This window comes from Elephas maximus, chromosome 10 (genome assembly GCF_024166365.1).
Source record: "Elephas maximus indicus isolate mEleMax1 chromosome 10, mEleMax1 primary haplotype, whole genome shotgun sequence".
Lineage (NCBI taxonomy): Eukaryota > Metazoa > Chordata > Mammalia > Proboscidea > Elephantidae > Elephas > Elephas maximus.
The window spans coordinates 86,391,349-86,416,761 of NC_064828.1; the positions used below are offsets into that span (position 1 = coordinate 86,391,349).

General features: G+C 37.6%; 1 protein-coding gene across 1 annotated transcript in view; it reads left to right on the top strand.

The window, feature by feature from the left end:
• The first annotated feature begins 1,118 nt into the window (after nucleotides 1-1,118).
• DNAL1 (dynein axonemal light chain 1) overlaps nucleotides 1,119-25,413 on the top strand; it is a 51,093-nt gene continuing 26,798 nt past the window's right edge. Inside the window, exons 1-4 of the mRNA XM_049898309.1 lie at nucleotides 1,119-1,289; nucleotides 9,231-9,269; nucleotides 12,777-12,886; nucleotides 15,614-15,669. Coding sequence (XP_049754266.1) covers nucleotides 1,287-1,289; nucleotides 9,231-9,269; nucleotides 12,777-12,886; nucleotides 15,614-15,669 — 208 coding nt within the window. The 5' untranslated portion in view covers nucleotides 1,119-1,286. The remainder of the gene's footprint in view (nucleotides 1,290-9,230; nucleotides 9,270-12,776; nucleotides 12,887-15,613; nucleotides 15,670-25,413) is intronic.

Here is a 25,413-nt window from a genome sequence, read left to right on the forward strand (position 1 = left end):
ACCCACCCACCCCCTTTGCACATAGGCTGAGAAGAAACGAGGAGGACAGAGAATGGAATAAACAACTTGGCCCACCCCCTGGAGATCAGAACACACAAGCCCTGTGGGCAAAATGTACCAGCTGAGGGGTGGTTCTAACGGAAACGCTGCAAATAAACTGCTAATGTAGTTCTTGCAGGACTCCACAGGAGCAGAGTGTATGCAAAAGAAGTAAAAGAAACCACTGTTTGTCCTTCCCGTGCCCACTGAAGGCGGCGATGTGGCAAAGGGAACCAGTATGCCTGTGGCACATCCTATAATGAGTTATGTCAAGGGGAACCAAAGGCCTTCCATCTTAAAGAAATCTTGCTTGCGTATCATCATTTGCATAACCCAACCCCTTCTCAGAAATCTGCGCCCTTCCCCCAACCTAATGAATAAACATCAAAACCCCTCCTCCACCCCCTTGTTGAAACCCTTAAATACTTGGCTCTTAGGCAAATGGGTAAGACAGTCTTTCTGAAGATTCCGCCCCTTACTGTCTCCTTTTGCTAGCTGCTGGCAAAATACATTTGCCTGTGTAACTCCAGGCTGCCTCAATTGTCTTACTGGGCGTCACGAATCCGGAGGAAGGGGCGGGCCCTCAGTGACAAGTTGATGTGTCTTTGTGGGTCCTTGTGAGTCCAGCTTCAGTAGGGTCACATTCTAGGACACAGGATAACGGCTCCAACATTATCTCCTAAATCATAGAGGGGGGATAAAAACACCTGTTATGTATAACCAACATTTTCTGCCACCATTGGCTCCCTGGAGGGGCAGAGGAAAGCAGACATAAGAAATTCAGCCAGGTTTACCAGAAATTTAAGAAATTCACCTCAGTCGGGCGGAGAGGTGAATCAGTCAGGAAGAAGGACGGGAAGAGCAATATGAAAGGGAAGGAAGTATTAAAAGTTCTTTGATGGGAAGGGCAGTTGTTAAGGGGAGGTTTTAAAGTTTTAAGTACGTGACTCCAGATAACTGAAATTACTTCCAATGAAATACAGCTCCTAACCACATCGTGCGCGGTTAAGCTCTCATTACCCCCAGTCCAGCAGCTGCTCGGCGGTCCCAGGGAAGCCAGCTGCCCCGAAGCGGGAGGACCCCAGCGGCCGCCGCGCCATCCCACAATGCCTCGCTCCCGCCACCCTACCGGCGGAGAGAAGGGACCGCTGCCTGGGCAGGGATCGGCGGCGAGCTCCCAGAGTGCGCACGCGCACTGACCCCAGCGAGCCCTAGCAACCAGAGCAGTGACAGTAGCAACGGCCGGAATGGTAAGTACCCTCCCGGCCTCGTAGCCGAAGTTGAGAGGAGATGGTGCGTGAAAAAGGGTAATTGTAGAGTATGAAGGATGGAGGGTCCTCAGACAGCGGAAGGGAGCCGGGAGCGGTCGCAAGCTCCTTGGAGTCAGAGGCCTGAAGCGAAACAGATGCCCGGGCAGGGGTGGTCCGGCCGAGGGCGGCCTGGATCGGCTTGGAGGTTGGGTTAGGATAGAGGGACTCGCGCGAGAGAAGAGGAAGACGAAGAGCAGAGAATTCTGAAAAAAGAGAGGACTAGGGTGGGAAAGATGATAGGAGGGAGAGTATGGGTAAGGATATCTCTTTGCATAGAAGTAATTCCCCCCCTGGAGAGATGAGGGTTGGGAGGGGGGCCGTGGTTACGCTCGGAGTGTGTCGAACACCAATTGCAGCAGTATTCGTAACTGGTGATGTACCCAGGTTGTTCTCTGAATGACGCTGAGTGCAGTTATTAGGTGATACTGAAGCCCACTCTGATGGAATATATTAGGGCAGTGTTTCTCAAGTTTCACTGTGCGTAAGTATGAATTTTTTTGAATACAGATTATTACTTTTGCGTATGATTTAGTGGGAGCAGGGTTCAGGAATGTGCATTTTGACAATGCACATCAAGCGATTCTAAAATTGGAGGCATCGCACCGCCCTTTGAGAAACAATGCTACCTTAGATTTGAAGTGGTCTATGATAAAAAATATATATATATTTTTTCTTTTAATTCTATCAAAGCTCTTTTCAAGTAGTGATTTTACCTGTTGATGCTCCTTAACTCCTACTTAAGGGTGTACTCTTTTGCTTACATACTTGGCAGTTCCAACTAGTAGTTCGAAAAGGGTAGTTGTTGGTTGGTTACAGATCCAACCAAAGCTATTTAGCAAAGTGTGGGATTGTCCTGCCAGATGGAGATGTTTATGAAGAGTAAGTGTAATTAGTTGTCTTCTTTTTGTGATTCCAACGCTACCTAAGTGGGCAGAAATTGAGTCCAGAAGACTGAAATGATGAAGTCAGAACTGCCTCAACCACAAGAATAAATATCACTCTTTTATAAGTAGTTTCCCCACCTACTTTCCTTACTTTATTTCACAGGCATTTAGCTGAAAATACTGCCAAGGAAGGTAAAAAGTTCTGGAACATAGGTTTATATTCAGGTGAACAAAAAACCAGCCCTAAATAATTCTGAAATATGAACCATGAAGATTATTGAAAATCTTCAGATAGGGAATCAGAACGAGTAATTAGATGAAGCTTGTTGAGGCTGCACATTCGTAGTTCTGGGACCCTCCAGAAGACTTGTTTTTTTCTGGCCCACGTAGTATTTTTTAAATTTTTAAATAGTTTCCAGTGTCTTAAAAAAATCAGCATATTTCACATTAAAATCCAAATTTCTGGCTTCTCTGAAGAAATCGGAATTATCATATTTCACATTTTTATACTACTAAAATATGATGTCATATAATTACAATTGGCAGCATCTTTTTGTTTTTAATAGTACATAAAATAAAGGTGTTAATAACAATTAATGGAGTTTTAATGTTTGAAGAAATGTGGTATTAGGGTAACTCTTGGCCCCAAATTGCTCCAGCCAACAGTTGTCTGGAGCCACATAGAAGTTACATCTGTGGGCTTTGTTCTCACCTGGCCAGCTTTACGTGTTAATGAGTAGCGGAACACTTGGTCCTTTAGGCATTTGTTTTGACTTCTGCTACCTGTAGGGGAAACAATGACCTGATATTGCCAGAATAGATAGCTAGATTGCCTCTAACTCTGTTTTTACAATGTTGTGAAAGTGTTCTTGTATGTCTTATTATGTCGTTGTGTTCCATCGAGTCAATTCTCATTCATAGTGACCTCATGTGGCAGAGTAGAACAGCTCCATAGGGTTTTTTAGGCTGTAATCTCTGTGGAAGCAGAGCCTCACGTCATTCTCTTCTGGAGCTACTGGGTGAGTTCCAACTGCCAACTTTTCGGTTTGCAGCTGAGCTTTTAACCACTGTGTCACCAGGGCTGCTGTTCATAGGTCTACACATACTTAAATTCCAGGTACTGGAAGGCTGTTTTCCATAATGGCTCTACTAGGTTGTTTTGTTTTTTTACTAGTTTTTATTTCCTTCAGCAACGCGTGAAAGTTCCAATTTGTCTACATCCTCCCCAACTTTCTAACTTTTGCCAATCTGAAGGATGTATTTTAGTGTCTTATTGTTTGTACTTTGCATTTTTCTGGTTATTGATTATTTTGAATTCTCCTTGATATTCTTGTTAGTCATTTGGATTTGACTTTCTGTGACCTGTGTGTTTATATTCTTTGCTAGCTTTTCCATTTTTTTGTTTTTGAATTTTAAGAGTTCCTTATATATTCTAAATCATATTTTTTTGTTGAAATTATCTTTTCCTGATTTTTCAGTTGACTGTCAGTGGTGTTCTTCACTCGCTGAACTCCATTTGCTCTAATACTTGTCAGTTTATTCTATCGGGTTTTCTATATAGATGATCATCTGCACATAGTCATAGTTTTATTTCCTTTTATAATAATTCCAATTTGTATTTCTTTTGATTATAATGTTAAAGATCTCTAGTACCATGTTCAGCAGTAGCAGTGATAATGAGCATCCTTGATGTGCTTTGGATCTTACAGGGAATACTTTTAATGTTAATTTCTAAGTTAGGCCCACCTTGACCACCTTATTAAAAATAAACATCTTTCCCAAGTATACACGTATCTGATACCCCTTACCAAGCTCAGCCTTTTCTTTTTCCTGGTATTTATCACCTTCTAGTATTTTTTTTAGTATACTAGATGGGAGCCCTGGTGGCACAGTGGTTAAGAGATTGGCTGCTAACCAAAAGGTTGGCAGTTCAAATCCACCAGCCACTCCTTGGAAACTTTATGGGGCAGTTCTGCTCTGTCCCACAGGGTTGCTGTGAGTCAGAATTGACTCAATGGCCACAGGTTTTTTTGTTTTTTTTTTAATATAATTTACTTACTTATTATACAAAGAGCCTTGGTGGCCAAGTGATTAAAGTGCTGGGCTGCTAACCTAAAGGTTAGCAGTTTGAACCCACCAGGTGCTCCACTGGAGAAAAATGTGGCTGTCTGCTTCCATAAAGATTTACTCCCTTGGAAACCCTGGGGGGCAGTTCTGTTCTGTCCTGTAGTGTCGTTATAGGGTTGCTATGAGTCAGAATCAGCTTGAGCCATGAGTGTGTATGTTTGTTTTTTGGTATTTGTTATATATGTTGTTTACCACCATCATTTGTCTGTCAGTTTGTTGTAATGTGGTGGCTTGCATGTTGCTGTGATGCTGGAAGCTATACCACCGGTATTTCAAATAACGGCAGGGTCACCCATGGTTGGCTGGTTTCAGTGAAGCTTCCAGACTCAGACAGACTAGGAAAAAGGACCTGCCAATCTATTTCTAAAACCATTGCCCAGTGAAAACTTATGAATAGCAGCTGAATATTGTCTGATACAGTGCTGGAAGATGAGCCTCACAGGTTGGAAGGCACTCAAAATATGGCTGAGGAGCTGGCTCAAGGTAGAGTTGACCTGAATGACACGGATAGAGTAAAGGTTTTGAGATCTTCATTTGCTGATGTGGCACAACTCAAAATGAGAACAGGTGCAAACATCCATTAATAATTGGAACATGGAATGTACGATGTATGAATCTAGGAAAATTGGATGTTCTCAAAAATTAAATGGAACACATGAAGATAGATATCTTAGGCACTAGTGAGCTGAAATGGACTGGTATTGGCCATTTTGAGTCAAACAATCATATGATTTGTTATGCTGGGAATGACAAATTGGAGAGGAATGATATTCATTGTCAAAAAGAACATTTCAAGATCTATCCTGAAGTACAACACTGTCAGTGATAGGATAATATTCATATGCCTGCAAGGAAGACCAGTTATTACAACTATTATTCAAATTTACACACCAACCACTAATGCCAAAGATGAAGAAATTGGAGATTTTTACCAACTTCTGCAGTCTGAAATTGATCAAACATGCAATAAAGATGCATTGATTATTACTGGTGATTGGAATGTGAAAGTTGGAAACAAAAAAGAAGAAATACTCATTGAAATAAATGGTCTTGGTATAGAAACAATGCCAGAGATTGCATAATGGAATTTTGTGAGACCAATGACCTGTTTATTGGAATTACCTTTTTTCACCAACATAAACAGCTACTATACATGTGGACCTCACCAGATGGAATACACAGGAATCAAATCCATTACATTTGTGGAAAGACACAGTGGAGAAACTCGATATCATCAGTCAGAACAAGGCCAGGGGAAGACTGCAGAACAGACCATTAGTTGCTCATGTGCAAGTTTGAGGTGAAGCTGAAGAAAATTAAAACAAGTCCGCGAGAGCCAAAATACGACCTTGAGTTTATCCCACCTGAATTTAGAGACCATTTCAAGAATAGATTTGATGCATTGAGTAATAATGACCGAGAAGACCAGATAAGCTGTGGTATGACATCAAGGACATCATAAATGAAGAAAGCAAAAGATCATTAAAAAGACAGGAAAGAAAGAAAAGACCAAAATGGTTGAGACTTTGAAACTTGTCCTTGAACGTAGAGTAGTTACAGCGAATGGAAGAAATGATGAAATAAGAGAGCTGAACAGAAGTTCGAAGGGTAGATCAAGAAGTCAAAGTATTATAAAGAAATGTGCGAAGACCTGGAGTTAGAAAATCAAAAAAGAAGAATACCCTTAGTATTTTTCAGGCTGAAAGAACTGGAAAAAAAAAATCCAAGTCTTGAGTTGCGATATTGAAGGATCGTATAGGCAAGATATTGAACGATGCCGGAAGCATCAAAAGAAGATGGAAGGAATGCACAGTCACTGTAACAAAAAGAATTGATCGACTTTCAACCATTTCCGGAGGTAGCATAAGATCAAGAACCAAAGGTACTAAAGTACAAGCTGTACTGAAGGCACTGGTGAACAAGAGTCCAGGAATTGAAGGAATACCAATCAAGATGCCAGGACTGGAGAAAGACTCGTTAACAGCCTGTGATATGCAGATGACACAGCTTTGCTTGCTGAAAGTGAAGAGGACTTGAAGCACTTTCTGATGAAGATATAAGACTACAGCCTTCAGTATGGATTACACCTCAGCATAAAAAAAACAAAAATCCTCACAACTGGACCAATAAGCAACAACATGATAAATGGAGAAAAGATCGACGTTATCAAGGATTTCATTTTACTTGGATGCACAATCAACACCCATGGAAGCAGCAGTCAAGAAATCAAAAGATACATTGCATTGGGCAAATCTGCTGCAAAGGACCTCTTTAAAGTGTTGAAAAGTAAAGACGTCACCTTGAAGATTAAGATGTGCCTGACCCAAGCTATGGTATTTTCAATCGCATCTTATGCATATGAAAGCTGAACAATGAATAAGGAAGACCGAAGAAGAATTGATGCCTTTGAATTATGGTGTTGGCAAAGAATAGTGAATATACCATGGACTGCCAGAAGAATGAACAAATTTGTCTTGGAAGAAGTAAAGCCAGAATGCTTCTTAGAAGCGAGGATGGCGAGACTTCGTCTCACATACTTTGGACATGTTGCCAGGAGTAATCAGTTCCTGAAGAAGAGCATCATGCTTGGTAAAGTAGAGGGTCAGTGAAAAAGAGGAAGACCCTCAATGAGATGGATTGATATGGTGGCTACAACAATGGGCTCAAACATAGCAACGATTCTGAGGATGGCACAGGACCAGGCAGTGTTGCGTTCTGTTGGACATAGGGTCATTATGAGTCGGAACCGACTCAAGGGCACCTAACAGCAACAGTTTTTTACTGTCTGTCTCCCTCCAGTACATATAAGTTCCATGAAGACAAGGATCTTTGTTTTGTTCACTGATATTTCCTAAGGACATAGAAAAATGCCTGCTACGTAACAGACACTTAATATTTGCTGAAATCAATGAATTTCTCCATTCAATATGGTATTTGTTGTAGATTTTTGTATGCAAAATTTATCAAGTAAGGAATTTTCCTTCTATTCTTAGCCACAAGTTTTATTATCTGTAGATGTACAAGTTTATCAAATGTTTTTTCTGCCTTTATTGAAATAAGCATATGATTTTCTCCTTTAATCCATTAATTCACGATTTATATTTATAGATTTTTCCGTTGTAAAATAATCTTGGTACTCCTGGGTAAACAATTCATGATTATGATCATTATATACCGTTGGCTTTGGAGATCTAATATTTTATCTAGGATTTTCAAATCTATGTTGAAAAGTAAAGAAGTCTCTTTTTCTGGTTATAGAATCAAGATTATACTGGCCTCATAAAATTAGTTGGCAGCTTTCCCACTTTTTCTGGTTTCTGAAACAACTTGTATGATAGGAAATACCTACTCCTTGAAAGCTTGGTAGAATTCTCTTGTAAAAGTATCTAGGCTTGGATCTTTAGGAGAGAAAGATCAAGGTAGATCTCTTTGATGATAATTTAATTTTTAAAATCGTTTATTGGTCTATTCAGATATCTGATTCTTCTTGTTACAGTTTTGGCACTTTTGTGTTTTTTTCTAGAAGGTATAGTATACCTTGTCTGAGTTTTCACACTTATTACCATATGTTTGCTTATAATATTTTATTTTTTAAATCTCTTGTGTCTGTAGTATTTCTCTTTATTCATTATTTTTAATTTGCATCTTTTTTTTACTCAAAAAAGCAGGCCAGAGATTTAAGAAACAGCTTTTAGTTTGTTAATCTTTTTTTTCTCTTGTTCTGTTTTTCATTGACTTCATCCTTTGTATTTCCTTTTGCCTTTCTTTGGATTTGCAATGGTGTACTTTTTCAAATTTCTTGAATGTTTAGCTCATTTTTTTTTTTTTAATCTTGCTTCCTGATTAGCATATTTACAGCAGTAAGTTTTCTTTCTAATGCTGCATTTTTCAAAATGTGACATGTTTGTATTGCCTTTTATTTTATTGTTTTCAATTATTTGGTAATTTGCTTTTCCTGACAATGTTTTAAAACTTTCCAGGTTTCTTTTTTTTCTAAATAAAACAAATGAGCTCCAGCAATAATTCATTAAAGGTGTTTTCCATTGCTCACTATTGAAGTTTTAAATGTTATATTAAATAGAATCAAAAATACTACTGATTTATAAGATGCACCATTATCTTATTCCACTAAAGACAGAGAAGAGGTTGAAATTAAACTATGACACTTTCTTATCACATTAGAATTTTTATTTTGTCTTAGTAATGGAATTCTTTTAAATGTATTTACTTATGTAAAAATCAAACCTCTTGCTGCCGAGTCTGTTCTGAGTCATAGCAACCCTATAGGACAGAGTAGAACTTTCCCATGGTGTTTCTAAGGAGCAACTGGTGGATTCGAACTGCCAACCTTTTGGTTAGGGCCATAGCCCTTAACCACTGTGCCAGCGGGGCTCCATTTAGGTAAAGGCATATGTTATCCTTTGCAAGCAAAAAGGAATATATATGTATTTGAAATGAAATTGTTACTATTTTTCCACATTTTCACCACTGCCACCTGGCCCACCCACAGCAATTATAAATTGCTCTTGATTTGTAAGATCCAAATTTCAAAAGATGTAAAAAACAGTATATCTTAGCATCAATGAAATATGGTATTTTTAATATCAGATGTGAAAACTATATATTTTTGGTAAACTAGGTGGGAATGAAGTATATGGGCATTACATAATAATTTTATTTTCTTTGAGAAATATTTAAATAAGTCATTCTGATTTCAAGAAATTAAAATACCTTCTTTGCATGTAAACTTTCAAAGAAAGATGTTAATCATTTTAATGGTAGAAGAAGTCAAGGCTAATAACTATTGTATGAAAATTGAATAACTAATCATATCAGTGAAAACAGCCTTTTTCTTCTTCTTTTTTTAAAGGCAAAAGCAACAACAATCAAAGAAGCCCTAGCTAGATGGGTGAGTATATGAGTTTTCACTTGTTTTAGAAACTATCCAAAGAAAATCTTTGGGTAGTTATTTAAATCTGACCCACTCATCTTGAGGAATCCTTGTGATATTGGAACTGTTTAGTATCTTGACTGTAATGGTGGATACACAACCTACACAGGTGATAAAATTGTATGGAACTTAATACACATGCACTTATACATATATACATACACACACAAATGAGTAAAATTGGGAAAATCTGAGTAAGATGCATAGGTTGTATCAGATCAATATCCTAATAATGATATTATGCTACAGTTTTATAAAATGTTACTTTAAAAATGCCATGGAGGCAATGTCTAGCCTCCACTAATTTCACAAGGAGGAGGGAGAATCAAGATCAACAGCCCAAGGCTGATTCCTATGAAGTGGAGGTCGGACAAGCCATCTTTACCAATTCTGACACCAACTGTCCCTCCCATGGTGCTCTCTACTTTTCTGCTGGATTCGATAATTCATTGCAGTGGCCACAGGGAACTCACAGACAATACTCACCATTTTGGGGTTTATTAGGGAAGTAACAAGTTACAATTCAAGCTCAGCAACACTCAGGATACAGTTTTTCCATCAGGACAGCCTCTTTTCAGCTGTGCTTGAAGGCACACCTCTCCCTGGCCCTGGATTCTGCCTGAAGGCACTCAGCTTTCTTGCTCCGGCGACTGGGAAGCCCACCATGCCATTTCCTGCTGCTGGGTCTCGCTGTCTTCAGGGTTACAGCTTGCTCACTCTCGGTCTCCTGATTCCAGGAGCTTCTCAGTGCGGGAATCCTAGGTCCAAAAGATATGCTCTCCACTCCTGGCTATTCTTCCTTGGTAGTGGTGGGATCCTCTCTCTTTCACCTCTAGGGTGGCTCGTTTCAATCTCAGTGGGATGGCAAAACCGATTAGTCCCTTTGGTGGGCCACAGTTACCCTATCACACAGTCCCACCCAGTCACTTGGGTAGGAATTTTAGGACTGTGGCGAGAAAAGGCCACACAAAAGTGATCTGTTGCACCACAGTACCGTTGAATAAAACTGGGCAAAGTATACAAGGGATCTCTCTGTATTATTTCTTACAAATGCATGTGAATCTTCAATTATCTCAAAAAAAATTCAGTTAAAAAAACCTGACAACTGAAAAATTTAAATATGGAAAGGGTGACTATCTGTTACGGTAAAATGGCTGGAATCTCTGTCTTATAGTACATTTTCCTTTTCAACTTTATCATCATTATCAGGTGATAAGAGTGGTGTATGTTGTGGATTATCTGGGCTTTAGACAGATGATGGTTTTAGCCTCTTGGAAGTTAGAACAGAGACAGTCAGTGTGGACAAATGTAAATCATACATAACAAAACCAAACCAAACCTGTTGCCACTGAGTCCATGCCAACTCATAGCGACCCTATAGGACAGAGTAGAACTGCCCTGTAGTGTTTCCAATGCTGTAATCTTTACGGAAGCAGACTGCCACATCTTTCTTCCATGGAGTGGCTGGTGGGTTTGAACCACTGACCTTTTGGTTAGCAGCTGAGTGCTTAGCCACTGTGCCACCAGGGCTCCTTTAAATCACACATAGATGACTGAAAAAAACATCGAATAAAAAAACTGACTAATATAATAATATTAGAAAGGAAACTACATTATAAAAAGCATGCATATAAATCTATTAAGAAAACATTCTGCATCTCACTTTGGAGAGTGGCATCTGGGGCCTTAAACGCTACCAAGCGGCCGTCTAAGATGCATCAACTGGTCTCAGCCCATGCGGAGCAAAGGAGAATGAAAAACACCAACGACACAAGGTAATTATGAGCCCAAGAGACAGAAAGGGCCACATAAACCAGAGACCACATCAGCCTGAGACCAGAAGAACCAGGTGGTGCGTGGCTACAACCGATGACTGCCCTGATGGGGAAGACAACAGAGAACCCCTGAGGGAGCAAGAGAGCAGTGGGATGCAGACCTCAAGTTCTCGTAAAAAGACCAGAGTTAATGGTCTGACTGGGACTAGAAGGACCCTGGAGGTCATGGTCCCCAGACCTTCTGTTAGCCCAAGACAGGAACCATTCCCAAAGCCAACTCTTCAGACAGGGATTGGACTGGACAATGGGATAGAAAAAGATGCCGGTGAAGAATGAAAACTCACAGCCACTGAAAAGCCTATGGAGTGCAATTATACTATACGACAGTGGAGTTGCCATGAATCAGAATTAACTTGGCAGCAACTGGTTTGGTTTTGGTTTTTTAAGTGTTAGTTACCCCTCCCCTAGTGGGTAACTGCTCAACTGCTGACCAAAAGGTTGGCAATTTGAATCTACCAGTGGCTCCTTAGAAACCCTACGGGGCAGTTTTACTCTGTCTTAATAGGGTCACTATGAGTTGATGGACTTAATAGACTTGATGGCAACAGGTTTGGTTTTTGGTTTAACCTACCAATATATTACACAAAAATAAGCATGGAGTGATATGTATTAGATCTTCACCTTTCAGTTGATTGTATATTTTCCATTGTTGATGTGTGGCGATTTGATTTAAAGTGAGCTTCGTTTGTGTCTTGCACTGTACTAGGTTATAGAAAATGTAGGAAATCAAAGGAAATATCCCTGAGCTTGAGGAGCTTCTAGTTTTGATGGAGAGATAGAGCTAACTGGTATTAAGGCAATTAAAAAATATTATTAAGCAGAATGTATTGATAACTAAATTTTAAATTGTATCCTTAGTATGAAAATTGAACTGTAAGGTAGGACTTAGTACTAAGTTACCAAAACCTGTTGCTTTTGAGTCGATTCCGACTCATAGTGACCCTATAGGACAGAGTGGAACTAGCCCCCAGGGTTTCCAAGACTGTAAGTCTTTGCAGAAGCAGATTGCCACAGCTTTCTCCTGTGGAGTAGCTGGTAGGTTTGAACCACCAACCTTTCAGTTAGTAGCTGAGTGCTTAACCACTGTGCTACCAGGGCTCCTTAATGGTAAGTTAGAGTAGACCGAATAGCTTTTGTCTCAGCTGTTTTATAAAGAGAAGGTCTTCCAAAATTCTTGGTATTTTGGGTTTCTAGCTCAGGCTGAACTGTGTATAGAAAAAGGAAGATAGATGTCAGTGAAAACAGCTGATCTTACAGGTCTTAATCTGAAGTTTAAGAAAAGTATGTTTAAGAACAAGGAATTCTTCCTAGAAAAATGATTTTTTTTCTTGTATTTTGTTTTGTTTATTAATTGATGTACTCTTAAAGGATTGTGAATATTACAGAAATAAAAGTTATTTTCTTTCCTTCTCCTCTCCATTTGGCAGGGAACTAACAATGAATTATCTGATTTAGCTATGTAGAAGCCCAGTTATCAGGCTCAGTAAGTAGATGTTTTCATTGAAAGAATGGCAAAGAATGCAGTTATTAAATTCTAGTATATGTTTTGAAATAAACATTGAAACTTAGGAAATTCTGACCTATCTTGGTTCTATATTACAATTTCCTTCCATCTTTATTTTTATCATAGGAAGAGAAAACTGGTCAGAAGTCATCCGAAGCCAAAGAGATAAAGCTTTATGCCCAGATACCCCCTATAGAGAAGATGGATGCATCCTTATCCATGCTGGCTAATTGCGAGTAAGCCCTTTTGTCATTTTTCATCTTTCTAGTATTGCTATTAGGTTTCCCTTCCTCTTCATTTATTTTTGTTTGCTAATATAATTCTCCCTTTGACAAAGGAAAGACAAAAATGAAAAGATTAGTGGTTTATAAGAATAAGATTAGTAATAGAGTAAGGCTGAATGGTATAATTTTTGTGTGTCTGAGTATTATATGCCTAGAAAATAGAAATCTTCTGGTCTCTTGGGAAAAGCTATATAACACAATAAAACCATTACTCGGTAATAAAATCTACCACTTCCTCTTGTAAAATTATCCACCAAGTCATTACTAAATTACTAGGTGTCTAAGAGATACCCCTTTAAAAAAAAAAAAAAACTTTTTCAAATGATAAAACATATTTCACGATAATATGTTTTTTGTTGTTCTGTGCCGTCTAGTTGATTGTGACTCATAGCAACTCAACATGACAGAGTAGAACTGCTGCATAGGGTTTCCTAGGGTTTAATCTTTGTGGGAGCAGATTGCCAAGTGGGTTCAAACCACCAGCGTTTCAGTTAGAAGCATAGCATTTAACCAGTTGCACCGCCAGGACTCCTTGTAATACATTTAGAAAATATAAGAAATACAAAGAAAAAGGATTAACATCAACCTAACCTATTGTTTGTGAGAACCTTCTATTTTTTTTTAATTTTAATCACGATCCAGTTACATTTATTATTTCATAATCCTCTTTTGCTATAACTTTAAGTACCATATCTATCTTAATTCATTTAAATTTATTTTCTAAGTATGCTATACAGTGTTTAGCAGGAGTCTGTGACTAATTTGAGGCAGTTCTACCAGGACACCTTCACTTTGCTTTCAGACTGCAATGTCTTTTGACAGGATTGTAGAATTAGTTGGTGTTCTTTCTGACTTCTTCATCCTGTCTTTTTCGAAGTATGGTCCCCCGGTCACCTGTGTAAGAATCTCTTTATGCAGGAGATAAGCCCTACCCTAAATTTATAGAAACAGAATATCTATTGATGAAACTCATAAATCTGTATTTATAATAAACTCCTTGGGTGATTCTTAGATATGTATTTGTAAATCTATTTTTTAAACTGATAAATCTTTGGAATTAAAGGGAAAAGCAAAAATAGTTATTGTATGCAACTTGTTCTTTGGTAAGAGAATACAGTGTATCACGTAAAAATTCTCCTCAGGATGTTCTTTTGGCTTCTAGCTTGATTTCAAATTATCCAAATACTTTTTTATCATAGAGCAATCTCAAAGTTAAACGTTTCGGAAGGTTTTGTACCCTCTACCAGAGTACCTTGGAAACTGCCTAGAAAATGTCAACCTCTTCATATTTTTTATGACAACTTCTTTTATGGGACAGTTCTACTCTCTCACATGGAGTTGCTATGAGTCAGAATTGACTTGATGGCACACAACAACAACAATCTAAACAAAAAATAATTATTCCTCAGCCATGTTCCCAGATTAAAGGCACTCTGTTTTTCCGTGGTAGTTCTCCTGCATGAGAGATGAGTAGAAAGTATATGGATTTGACCAACAACTTACACTGAATAGTAATTGCTTTTGCTGTTTCAAGCAGAAAAAAATATTCTTCAAGTCCAATCATAGAAGGTGAGATCACAGGCTCTACAGTCAGAGTTGCCAAGGTTTTAATTCTGGCTTTGCCACTTTGTGTAATATTGGGCAGTTGCTTAACATCTTTGTGCTTCAGTTTCCTCATTTGTAAAATATGGGTAATAATACTTACCTCATAGGATTGTTGTGATCGTTAGAAGTTAATACACGGAAAGTACTTAGAAGAGTACTGGGCATGTACTGAGCATTCAGTGAAAGTTACCTTTTATCATACTTTTGAATGAAATTTATTAAGATATTAAACCTTTTGACCAAGAATAGAATATTAAGAATATTTAAGTATGTGCCCTTTAAATTTTTGTTTTTATATAATTAAAGTATATACAGAAAAAGAAAAATACATATGACCTATTAAAAGTTTTTTCTGGGAGGATGTGTGGGACAGGTAGGGTTACATATGACTTTTTATTGTAAAAATTTCTGAATGATTTAACACTTGGAAAAAATGTAAGTCTCCACACATGCATATACATAGTTCTGGCTTTTTTATTTTATTTATTTTTTGTTTGTTTTTAACAAAAAGAGATCATATAAAATATATTGCTCTGCTAGATTTTTCTTAACTGTATATCATGAATATCTCTGTTTGTCTTAATGACAATGTAGTATTTTATTATATGGCAGTATTTGTTTTATCACTTTCTTAATTTGTAAATGGTTAGATTTTTCCTCAAATTTTTGCTATTACAATAATATAATAATTTTTAGTTCATGTATCTTTTATCATTTGCATTGTATTTCAGTAAAGATCTAGTTTTAGAAGTTAATTACTAGATCAAAAAATACATGCATTAAAGATTTTAATAAATAGCACCAAATTGCCCTCAAAAAAGTTTTTTGAATTTTCTGCAATAAGAGTGAGCCTTTAAGCACTCCATTTTGTAATTACTTTTGTAATCAGGAAAAAAAAAATTAGATTTCAAAATAAAGGAAAAAATGCCATTGACTGAGGGGGAAAAAGGATTCAGCATGAAAAAGAAACATGACTTCAGTGATATTTTCTATGAGCACTTTTTTTAAAGAATAATTTGTGATAAACCATTAAAAACTTTTTGTTAATTCAAGTTTTTCTTTGTTCTTTTTAAGGAAGCTTTCACTGTCTACAAACTGCATTGAAAAAATTGCTAACCTGAATGGCTTAAGTAAGTGATCCACAGTAACAGATGGCTCTTGGATTTTCTAGTTATTGGAATAAACATTCCAGAGATACTGTGTAGTTCCAGAAGCTGTCACCTGTTTTAACCCAGTAATCCTTAGATAACAGAGACAATATATAAACTATATGTCTTGAATTTTATTTTCCAAAGAAAGTTAGTGATAACATGAGACCTGAACATTTTAAAGCTTTTATAGAGTTAGAATTGATACATCTTAAATAGAAAATCAGATTTGTTATTACATATTTCTTTGTTCAGATTTGACTTTTGAGTGTATTTCAAACTTATTCTGGTCAAAATTGAATTCCTCACCATCCCTATTCTTGCTGTGTTCCTTTTGTTGGTGACATCACCACTTTGCCAATTGTCAAGGCCTCTGACTCCCTGTATTAGTTTCTTGTGGCTTCTGTAACAATTACTACTAACTTGGTGACTTAAGAAGCCCTGGTGATGCAGTGATTAAGAACTCAGCTACTAATCAAAAGGTTGGCAGTTCGAATCCACCAGTCGCTCCTTGGAAACCCTATGGGGGTAGTTCTGTTCTGTCCTATAGGTGGCTTAAAACAACAGAAATTTATTTTCTCATAGTTCTGGAGGCCAGAAGTCTGAAATCAGTTAAACTGGGCCAAAATCAAGATGTTGGTAGGACCATGCTTCCTCCAAAGGCTCCAGGGCAGAATCCATTCCCTGCCTCTTCCAGTTTCTGGGTACTGCCTGTATTCTTTGGCTTGTGGTCACATCACTCCAGTCTCTGCCTCTCTGATCACATTGCCTTTTCCTCTTCTGTCTTTGTCACATCTCCCTCTGCCTTCCTCTTATAAGGATACAAGTTATTGTACTTAGGGCCCAGAGAATGCAGGATAATCTCCCCATATTAAGATCCTTAACTTAATAGCCTGCAAAGTTTTTTTTTTTTTTTTGCCATATAAGGTAATATTCATAGGTTCCAGGGATTAGGAGGTTAGTGTCTTTTGGGGAACCATTATTCAGCTTACCATACTTCTCCTCTCGATCCTTTTAATCCTATATCCACATTTATCACCAAGTCCTGTTACCTTCTCTTTGAAGGAGCTTTCTAATAATTTGTTGCTTTTCCATTCCCAGCAGCTTCAGCTTTAATTTAGACCTTCATCATTTTTCCCCCTTAGATCATGTTTTTTAAGCATTTTTTTTACCACTTTCCACAGTAAGAAATACATTTGAATTTATAACTCAGTACACTCATATAAATACACATATCAAATATACATATATATTATAGGCTTATATAACTAAAAGCTTTGCAAAGGAATATTTACCCTTATAGCATAGGCTGAATTTTTTAAAATTTGATTTCATTTTTTTAAAATGCTGGTCACAACCCACTAATTTGATTCCATAACCCATTAATGAGTTATGACCCACAGTTTGAAGAACACTGCCTTCTGACTTTTGTAATAGCTTCCTAACTGATCTCCTGTCCCCTGTCTTTCTGCTCTTCAGTTGACCTTCAGAACTGATACTAACATTTTCTTTCTAAAAATAGTATTCTGATTAGCATTCCCCTAGATCAGATACCTTCATTAAAGAGGAATTTTAATGACTCCCGTTTGCCTAGTTGTATTCAAACTTATCTAAAAGCTTGTACCACACTGTTCACACCTAAACACACATGCTTTTTCATGACTCTGTGCATTTATTAATGCAGTGCTTTTCATTCAGAACAAGCCTTTCCTCTAACAGAAAAATTCTACACAAAACAAAGATTAAAATTAAGAACACCAAGCTTAAATGTCACCCCCCCCCCGCCCCCAAAGGCTTCCCTAAACTTCATTGTCGTAGTTAATTACTCCTTCTTTGGGTGTATTTATAACATTCACTTTGGATTATAAGAGGTTACTTACCTCATATGGTTACTGTTAAGATTAAATGAGTTAATGTAGTTAAAGTACTTAGAGTAGTGTCTAACACATATAAAATGCTCAGTAAATATTAGCCATTGTTATAGTCAGTTGTGCTTAATTTTGCTCATGAGGAACCTGTACATAGACCAAGAGGCAGTTGTTTGAACAGAACAAGGAGATACTGCATGGTTTAAAGCCAGGAAAGATGTGCGTCAGGGTGGTATTCTTTCACCATACTAATTCAACCCATGTGCTAAGCAAGTAATCCAAGAAGCTGGACTATATGAAGAAGATTAAAGAAAGACTCATTAACAACCTGCGATTTGCAGATGATACAACCTTGCTTGCTGAAAATGAAGAGGATGTGAGGCACTTACTGATAAAGATCAAAGACTACAGCCTTTAGTATGGATCGCACCTCAACATAAAGAAAACAAAAATCCTCACAACTAGACCAGTAAACAACATCATGATAAAGGGAGAAAAGGTTGAAGTTGTCAAGGATTTCATTTTATTTGGTGTGGTGGATTAATTACTTTTGTATGTGGCATTCTAGCCATGGTCTTGTAACTCCCACCCAGGTAATTGTGTGATAGTGCAGTTGTGGCCTACCAATGGAATCGTCACTTTTGCCTTAAAAGAGATCCAATTCATCTGGGGTCTTAAAAGCTAGCAAGTGGCCATCTAAGATGCATCAATTTGTCTCAACCCACCTGGAACAAAGGAGAATGAAGAACACCAAAGACACAAGGAAAATAAGATCCCGAGAGACAGAAATACCCGTTATATACCCGTTGCCAATAAGTTGATTCTGACTTGTAGCGATCCTATAGGACAGAGTAGAACTGCCCCATAGGGTTTCCAAGGAACGGCTGATGGATTCAAACTGCCAACCTTTTGGTTAATAGCTGTAGCTCTTAACCGCTACACCACCAAGGTTTCCAAGAGATGGAAAGGGCCACATAAACCAGAGACTCCATCAGCCTGAGACCAGAAGAACTAGATGGTGCCCAGCTACCACCAATGACTGCCCTGACAGGGAACACAACAGAGAATTCCTGATGGAACAGGAGAAAAGGGGGATGCAGAACTCAAATTCTAGTAAAAAGACCAGACTTAATAGTCTGACTGAGACTGGAGGGACTCCCAAAGGACATGGCCCCTGGACTCTCTGTTAGCCCAAAACTAAAACCATTCCCAAAGCCAACTCTTCAGACAAAGATTAGACTGAACTATAAGATGTAAAATGATACTAGTGAGGAGTGCACTTCTTAGCTCAAGTAGACACACGAGACTATGACTGAGACTGGAGGGACTCCCAGAGGACATGGCCCCTGGACTCTCTGTTGGCCCAAAACTAAAACCATTCCCAAAGCCAACTCTTCAGACAAAGATTAGACTGAACTATAAGATGTAAAATGATACTGGTGAGGAATGCGCTTCTTAGCTCAAGTAGACACATGAGACTATGTGGGCAGCTCCTGTCAGGAGGTGAGATGAGAAGGCAGAGGGGAACGGGAGTTGGTTGAATGGACACGGAAAATACAGGGTGGCGAGGAGGAGTGTGCTGTCACATTATAAGGAGAGCAACTAGGGTCACATAACAATGTGTGTATAAGCTTTTGTATGAGAAACTGACTTGAATATAAACTTTTACTTAAAGCACAATAAAAAAAGAGCCAATTGCAGAGCACAGAGAAGGAGCCTACTACCACCAAGGATGGAGATACTCAGTAGCAAAAGGTGGCTGGTGGTCTTCCTGGCCGGTGGAGAGAGCAAGCCCGTGCTTGTAACAAATAGTATTTCTGCAGTCTATGGGCAGGAAATACACCTTCTGTGACTATGAAGCAAAAAGAAGCCAACTGATGATAAAGGATTGAATTTATGACTGTACCTTGTCCCCCCACCCCTCTTTTTTTTCCTTAAATGTTATTTCGTTGTTCTCATTGATAATATACTGAACAAAACATACCAATTCAACAGTTTCTACACGTATGATTTAGTGACATTGATTATATTTTTCGAGTTGCACAACCCTTCTGACCCACCTTTTCGGAGTTGTTCTTCCCTCATTAACATAAACTCACTGTCCCCTAAGGTTCCTATCTAATCTTTCAAGTTGCTGTTGTCAATTTGATCCCATATAGATAGTCCTTAAAAGATCATAATGCTCAAGGCAGACAGTTTTGACTAGCTAAGCTAAACTACTGTTTGGTTTTAGGATGACTTCAGGGAATATTTTTGGTTTAAGGTTTAAAGATTATCTCAGGGCAGTAGTTTCAGGGATTCATCTGCCTTCCAAGGTCCCAGGAAGTCTAAAGTCCATGCGAATTTTATATTCTGTTCTGTATATTCCTCCTCTAGATCAGGATTCTTCTGTGGAATCTTTGAACAAAATGTTCAGTAATGGTAGCCTAACACCATCCAGTTCCCCTGATGTCATGGCAAAGGGGGCAGTTATTCATGGAGACAACTAGCCACACATTCTGTATACTCTAATTCCTGACTCTCTTTCTTCTTCTGTTGCTGCAGGTGAATAGAGACCAATTGTTGTGCCTTAAATAGCCACTTGCAAGTTTTCAAGACCCCAGGCACTACATTACAAACAGGAGGTTCCTTGGTTTGGAGGTTTAGGATCTTGGTTTCATGGGACATCCCAGTTAATTGGCCTAATAATGTGTTTAGTGCTTCTGTTCTACCTCCTTTTTTTTTTTTTTTTTTTGTCTTTGTTGTAAATCTGTCTATGATACAACTTTTGCCAGTCTAACTTTTTACAGATGTACAACTTATTGACAGCACTTAACAGTAATCGTCTGTGCAACCCTACGCTTAATGTGATTTCCCCAGCACCGTTAATAAAACCCTTTCCCCCCAACGGTAACCACTGATAAACTGTGGCCTCTATACATTTGTCTTATCTTTTTATATAAGTGAGGTCATAAAGTATTTGTCCTTTTGTGATTGGCTTCTTTCAGTCAGTATGTCTTCAAGCTCCATCCACACTGTAGCATGTATTAAGACTTTATTTCTCCTGCTGGCTGAGTAGTATTCTATTGTATGTATGCACCACATTTGTTTATGCCCATTGTTGATGGGCATTTCCACCTTTTGGCTATTGTGAATAGTGCAACATTCGTGTACAAGCCTCTTTTTTTTTGAGTCTCTGCTTTCAAGTCTTTTGGGTATATACCTAAGAGTGGAATTGCTGGGTCACATGGTAGTTCTATTTTTAGTTTTTTGAGGAACCACCACACTGTTTTCCACAGTGGCTTACCATTTTGGATTCCCACCAGCAATAGGTAAAGGCTCCAATTTCTCCACATCCTCCCCAACATTTTTATTATTTATTTTTTTTAATATTAGCTATCCTAAAAAAAAATCCTAGTGAGAGTGAAATTTTATCTCACTGATGGCTAATGACACTAAACATCTTTTCATGTGTTTGGTGGCCATTTGAATGTCCTCTTTGGAGAAATGACCATTCAAGTCCTTTGACCACTTTATGATTGAATTATTTGTCTTTTTACTGTTGTTGAAGTTTTATGCGCACATTGGTTATTAGATTCTTGTTTGATATATGGTTTCCAGAGATATGATATTCTCCCAGTCAGTAGCTTGTCTTTTCATTTTTTTTGGTAAAGTCTTTTGATGAACAAAAGTTTTCAATTTTTATGAGGTCCCATTTATTTTGTCTTTTGCTGTTTGTGCTTTTGTTATTGTATTAGATAATCCACTGTTGAAAGCTAGGGCTAATAGAATTGTCCCTGATTGTTCTTCTAAGAATTTTATGGGTTTAGTTTGCACGTTTAGGTCCTTAATCCATTTTGAATTCATTTTTGTGTATGGTATGAGGCATGGATCCTGTTTCATTTCTCTGCATGTGGAAATCCAATTTTCCCAGGACCATTTACTGAAGATACTCTTCTTTCCCCATTGAATGAACTTAGCACCTGTCTTGGTTATCTAGTGCTGCTATAACAGAAATACCCTAAGTGGATGGCTTCGGCAAAGAGAAATTTATTTTCTTGTGGTTTAGTAAGCTATGAGTCCAATTCAGGATGCCAGCTCCAGGGGAAGGCTTTCTCTGTCGGCTCTGGAGGAAGGTCCTTGTCATCAGTCTTCCCCTGGTCTAGGAGCTTCTCTGCACAGGAGCCTCAGGTCTAAAGGACATGCTCTGCTACTGGCACTGCTTTCTTGGTAGTATGAGGTCCCCCTTCTCTCTGCTCGCTTCTGTCTTTTATATCCCAAAAGAAATTGGCTCAAGACACAATCCAATCTTGTAGATTGAGTCCTACCTCATTAACATAACTGCTGCCTGTCCTACCTCATTAACATCATAGAGGTAGAATTTACAACACAGGAAAATCACATCAGATGACAAAATGGTGGACAGTCACACAATACTGTCAATCATGGCCTAGCCAAACTGATCATATATTTTTTGGGGACACAGTTCAATCCATGACACCACTCTTGTCAAAAATCATTGACCATGACCATTTCTGGACTCTCAATTCTATTCCATTGGTCTACATATCTGTCGTTATACCAGTACCAGGCTGTTTTGATTACTGTAGCTGTATAGTATGTTTTAAAATCAGAAAGGTCTACTTTGTTCTCTTTCAACATTGTTTTAGCTATTCGGGGTTTTGCCATTCCATATAAAATTGAGGATTGGTTTTTCTATTTCTGTAAAGAAGAGTGTTGGAGTTTTGATTGGGGTTGCATTGAATCTGTAGATCACTTTGGGTAGTCTTGACATCTTAATAATATTAAGTCTTCCAATCCATGAACATGGAACATTTTTCCATTTATTTAAGTCTTCTTTAATCTCTTTCAGCAGTGTTTTTTAGTTTTTATTGTATAAATCCTTCATGTCCCTGGGTAGATTTACCCCTAGATATTTTGTTCTCTTACATGCTATAATAAATGCAATTGTTTCCCTAATTTTCCTTTCAGATTTCTCATTGCTGGTATATAGAAACCCAACTGATTTTTGTTTGTTGACCTTGTGCCCTGCAACTCTGCTAAATTCCTCTGTTAGCTCTAGAAGTTTTCTTGTGAACTCTTTGGGATTTTCTATATATAGTAACATATCATCCACGAATAGAGATAATTTTACTTCCTTTCCAATCTGGATACCTTTTATTTCTTTTTCTTGTGTTATTGCTCAGGCTAGGACTTCTAATACAATATTGAATAGAAGTGGTGAGAGCGGGCATCCTTGTCTTGTTTCTGATCTCAAGGGGAAAGCACTCAGTCTTTCTCCATTAAGTATAATGTTGGCTGTTAGATTTTCATATATGCCCTGAATCACATTGAGGAATTTTCCTTCTATCCCAATCTTCTTTAAGGTTTTCATCAAGAAAGGGTGTTGGATTTTATCAGACGCTTTTTCTGCATCCGTAAAACTGATCCTGTGATTCTTTTCCTTTGTTCTATTGATGTGGTGTATTATACTAATTGATTTTCTAATGTTGAACCATCCCTGAATGATCTTGGTCATGGTATATGATTCTTTTAATATGCTATTGGATTCTGTTCACTAGTATTTTGTTGAGGATTTTTGCATCTATCTTTATAAGAGATATTGGCCTGTAGTTTTTTTTTTTTTCTTGTGGTATCTTTGTCTGATTTGGGTATCAGGGTTATGTTTGCTTCATAGAATGAATTAGGGAATATTCCTTCCTTCTCTATCTTTTGGAAGAGTTTAAACACTATTGGTGTCAATTCTTCTCTAAATGTTTGGTAGAGTTCCTCAGTGAAGCCACCTGGCCCAGGACTTTTTTTTTGATCACTGATTCAATCTCTTCACATGGTGTGGGTCTGTTGAGACTTTTGCATTCCTCTTGAGTCAGTTTGGGTAGGTCGAGTACTTCTAAGAATTTGTCCATATCACCTAGCTTATTCAGTTTATTGCCATACAGATTTCATAATATTCTGTCATAATTTTTGTTATTTCTATCAGGTCAGTTGTAATGTCCCCTCTTTCATTTTTTATTTTGGTTATTTGCATTTTTTTTTCTTTGTCAGTCTTGCTAAAGGTTTGTCAATTTTATTGATCTTGTCAAAGAACCAACTTCTGGTTTTATTGGTTCTATAGTTTTGCTGTTTTCAATTTTATCTATTTCTGCTCTGATCTTTGTTATTTCCTTTCTTCTGGTAGGTTTAGGCTTAGTTTGCTCTTCCCTTTATAGTTCCTGGAATTGTTGAGTTAGGTTATTAATTTGAGATCTTTCTTCTTTTTTAATGTAGGCATTTATTGCTATAAGTTTCCCCTTGAGTACTTCCTTCACTGTATCTCATAGTTTTGGTATGTTGTGCTTTCATTTTCATTTGACTCTAAGAAATTTGTTATTTCTCTTTTGATTTCTTTCTTGATCCACTGGTGGTTTAATAGTGTGTTATTTAGTTTCCATATGTTTGTGTATTTTCTAGCTTTTTTTCTGTTACTGATTTCTAGCTTCGCTCCATCTTGGTCAGAGAAAATACTTTGTATGATATCAGTCTTTTAAAATTTATCAAGACTTGCTTTGTGACCTAAAATGTGGTCTGTTCTGGAGAGTGATTCATGCACACTGGAGTAGAACGTATATTGTGCTGTTTTGGGGTGAAGTGTTCTATATATGTCTGTTAAGTCTAGTTGGTTTATAGTGTAATTCAGGTCCTCTGTTTCCTTGTTGATCTTCTTTAGTTGGTCTGTCCAATATTGAAAGTGGTGTGCCACTCTTCTTTTTGTATTAGTACTGTAGTCTTACCAATAATCCTATGATGAGAGGATCTGAAATAGATTCCTATTTAATGGGTGGTTTATAAGAATAACCCTACTGGCAATTTATATTTATTGCACGAACTATGACTGGAAAACTGCATGACATGACTATGTTCAAAGCAATGACTAAAAAGCTACATAATGTAAATGTTAATAATCTCATATTAAGGATTAGGAAGCAAATTTTGTTGCCTCATATCTTTGATTAAAAAGAAAAACGATGCCTTCACTTTACTAAAAAAAAAAAAACACAAACTTTTAAAACACTTTTGATTTTTATCAAGACCTTGTATGAAGAATAAAAGTGTTTCTAGTGGTGCCATACTTATGCAGCATATAAAATATGGAAAAAAAGTTAGAACAATTAGTCTATTAACTTTGACATCATAATTTCTTTTCCTGTATAGCAATAAGAGATTTTTAGCTATGCATTCACTGTTTTTTAAAAAGGAATTTTATGTTAATTTAAATATTATTTTTTAAAGAGTCTATTTCCAATTTCAGAGGGTGTTTCTCAGTTCTCATCTTAGTTGACCTATTTTGACACGGATGATTTCCCTTCCTTCTTTGAGGCACTTTCAGTGTTTGACTTCTACTTCTGATTTCCTTCTCCCTTTCTGGCCACTTCTTCCTAGTCTCATGTGCCTAACTTTTAACTATTAGAGTGACCAAGAACTTGGTTCTTGTACCTCTTTTCTTTTCTCTCTTCACTCACTCCCTAGATGATCACATCTAAAGTCATGGCTTTACCATCTATATGCTGATGGATCCCAAATTTATATCTTTATCCCAGGTGTCTTCCCTGAACTCTAGACTCATGCATCCAATTGCCTGATATCTCCACTGGCAGTCTAATAGATATCTCATTCTTAGCATGTCCAAAACTGAGTTCCTGATATCTTCCCCCATCTCTAGTCAAACCAACTCATTATACTTCTGTATCCCAGTTAGTGATCCCAGTTAGTTGTTCAGGCCAGAAACCTTGGTAATTTTTTTTTTTGAACATTTTATTATGTTTTAGGTGAAAGTTTACACAGCAAATTGGTTTCCCATTCAAAAATTTATACATAATTT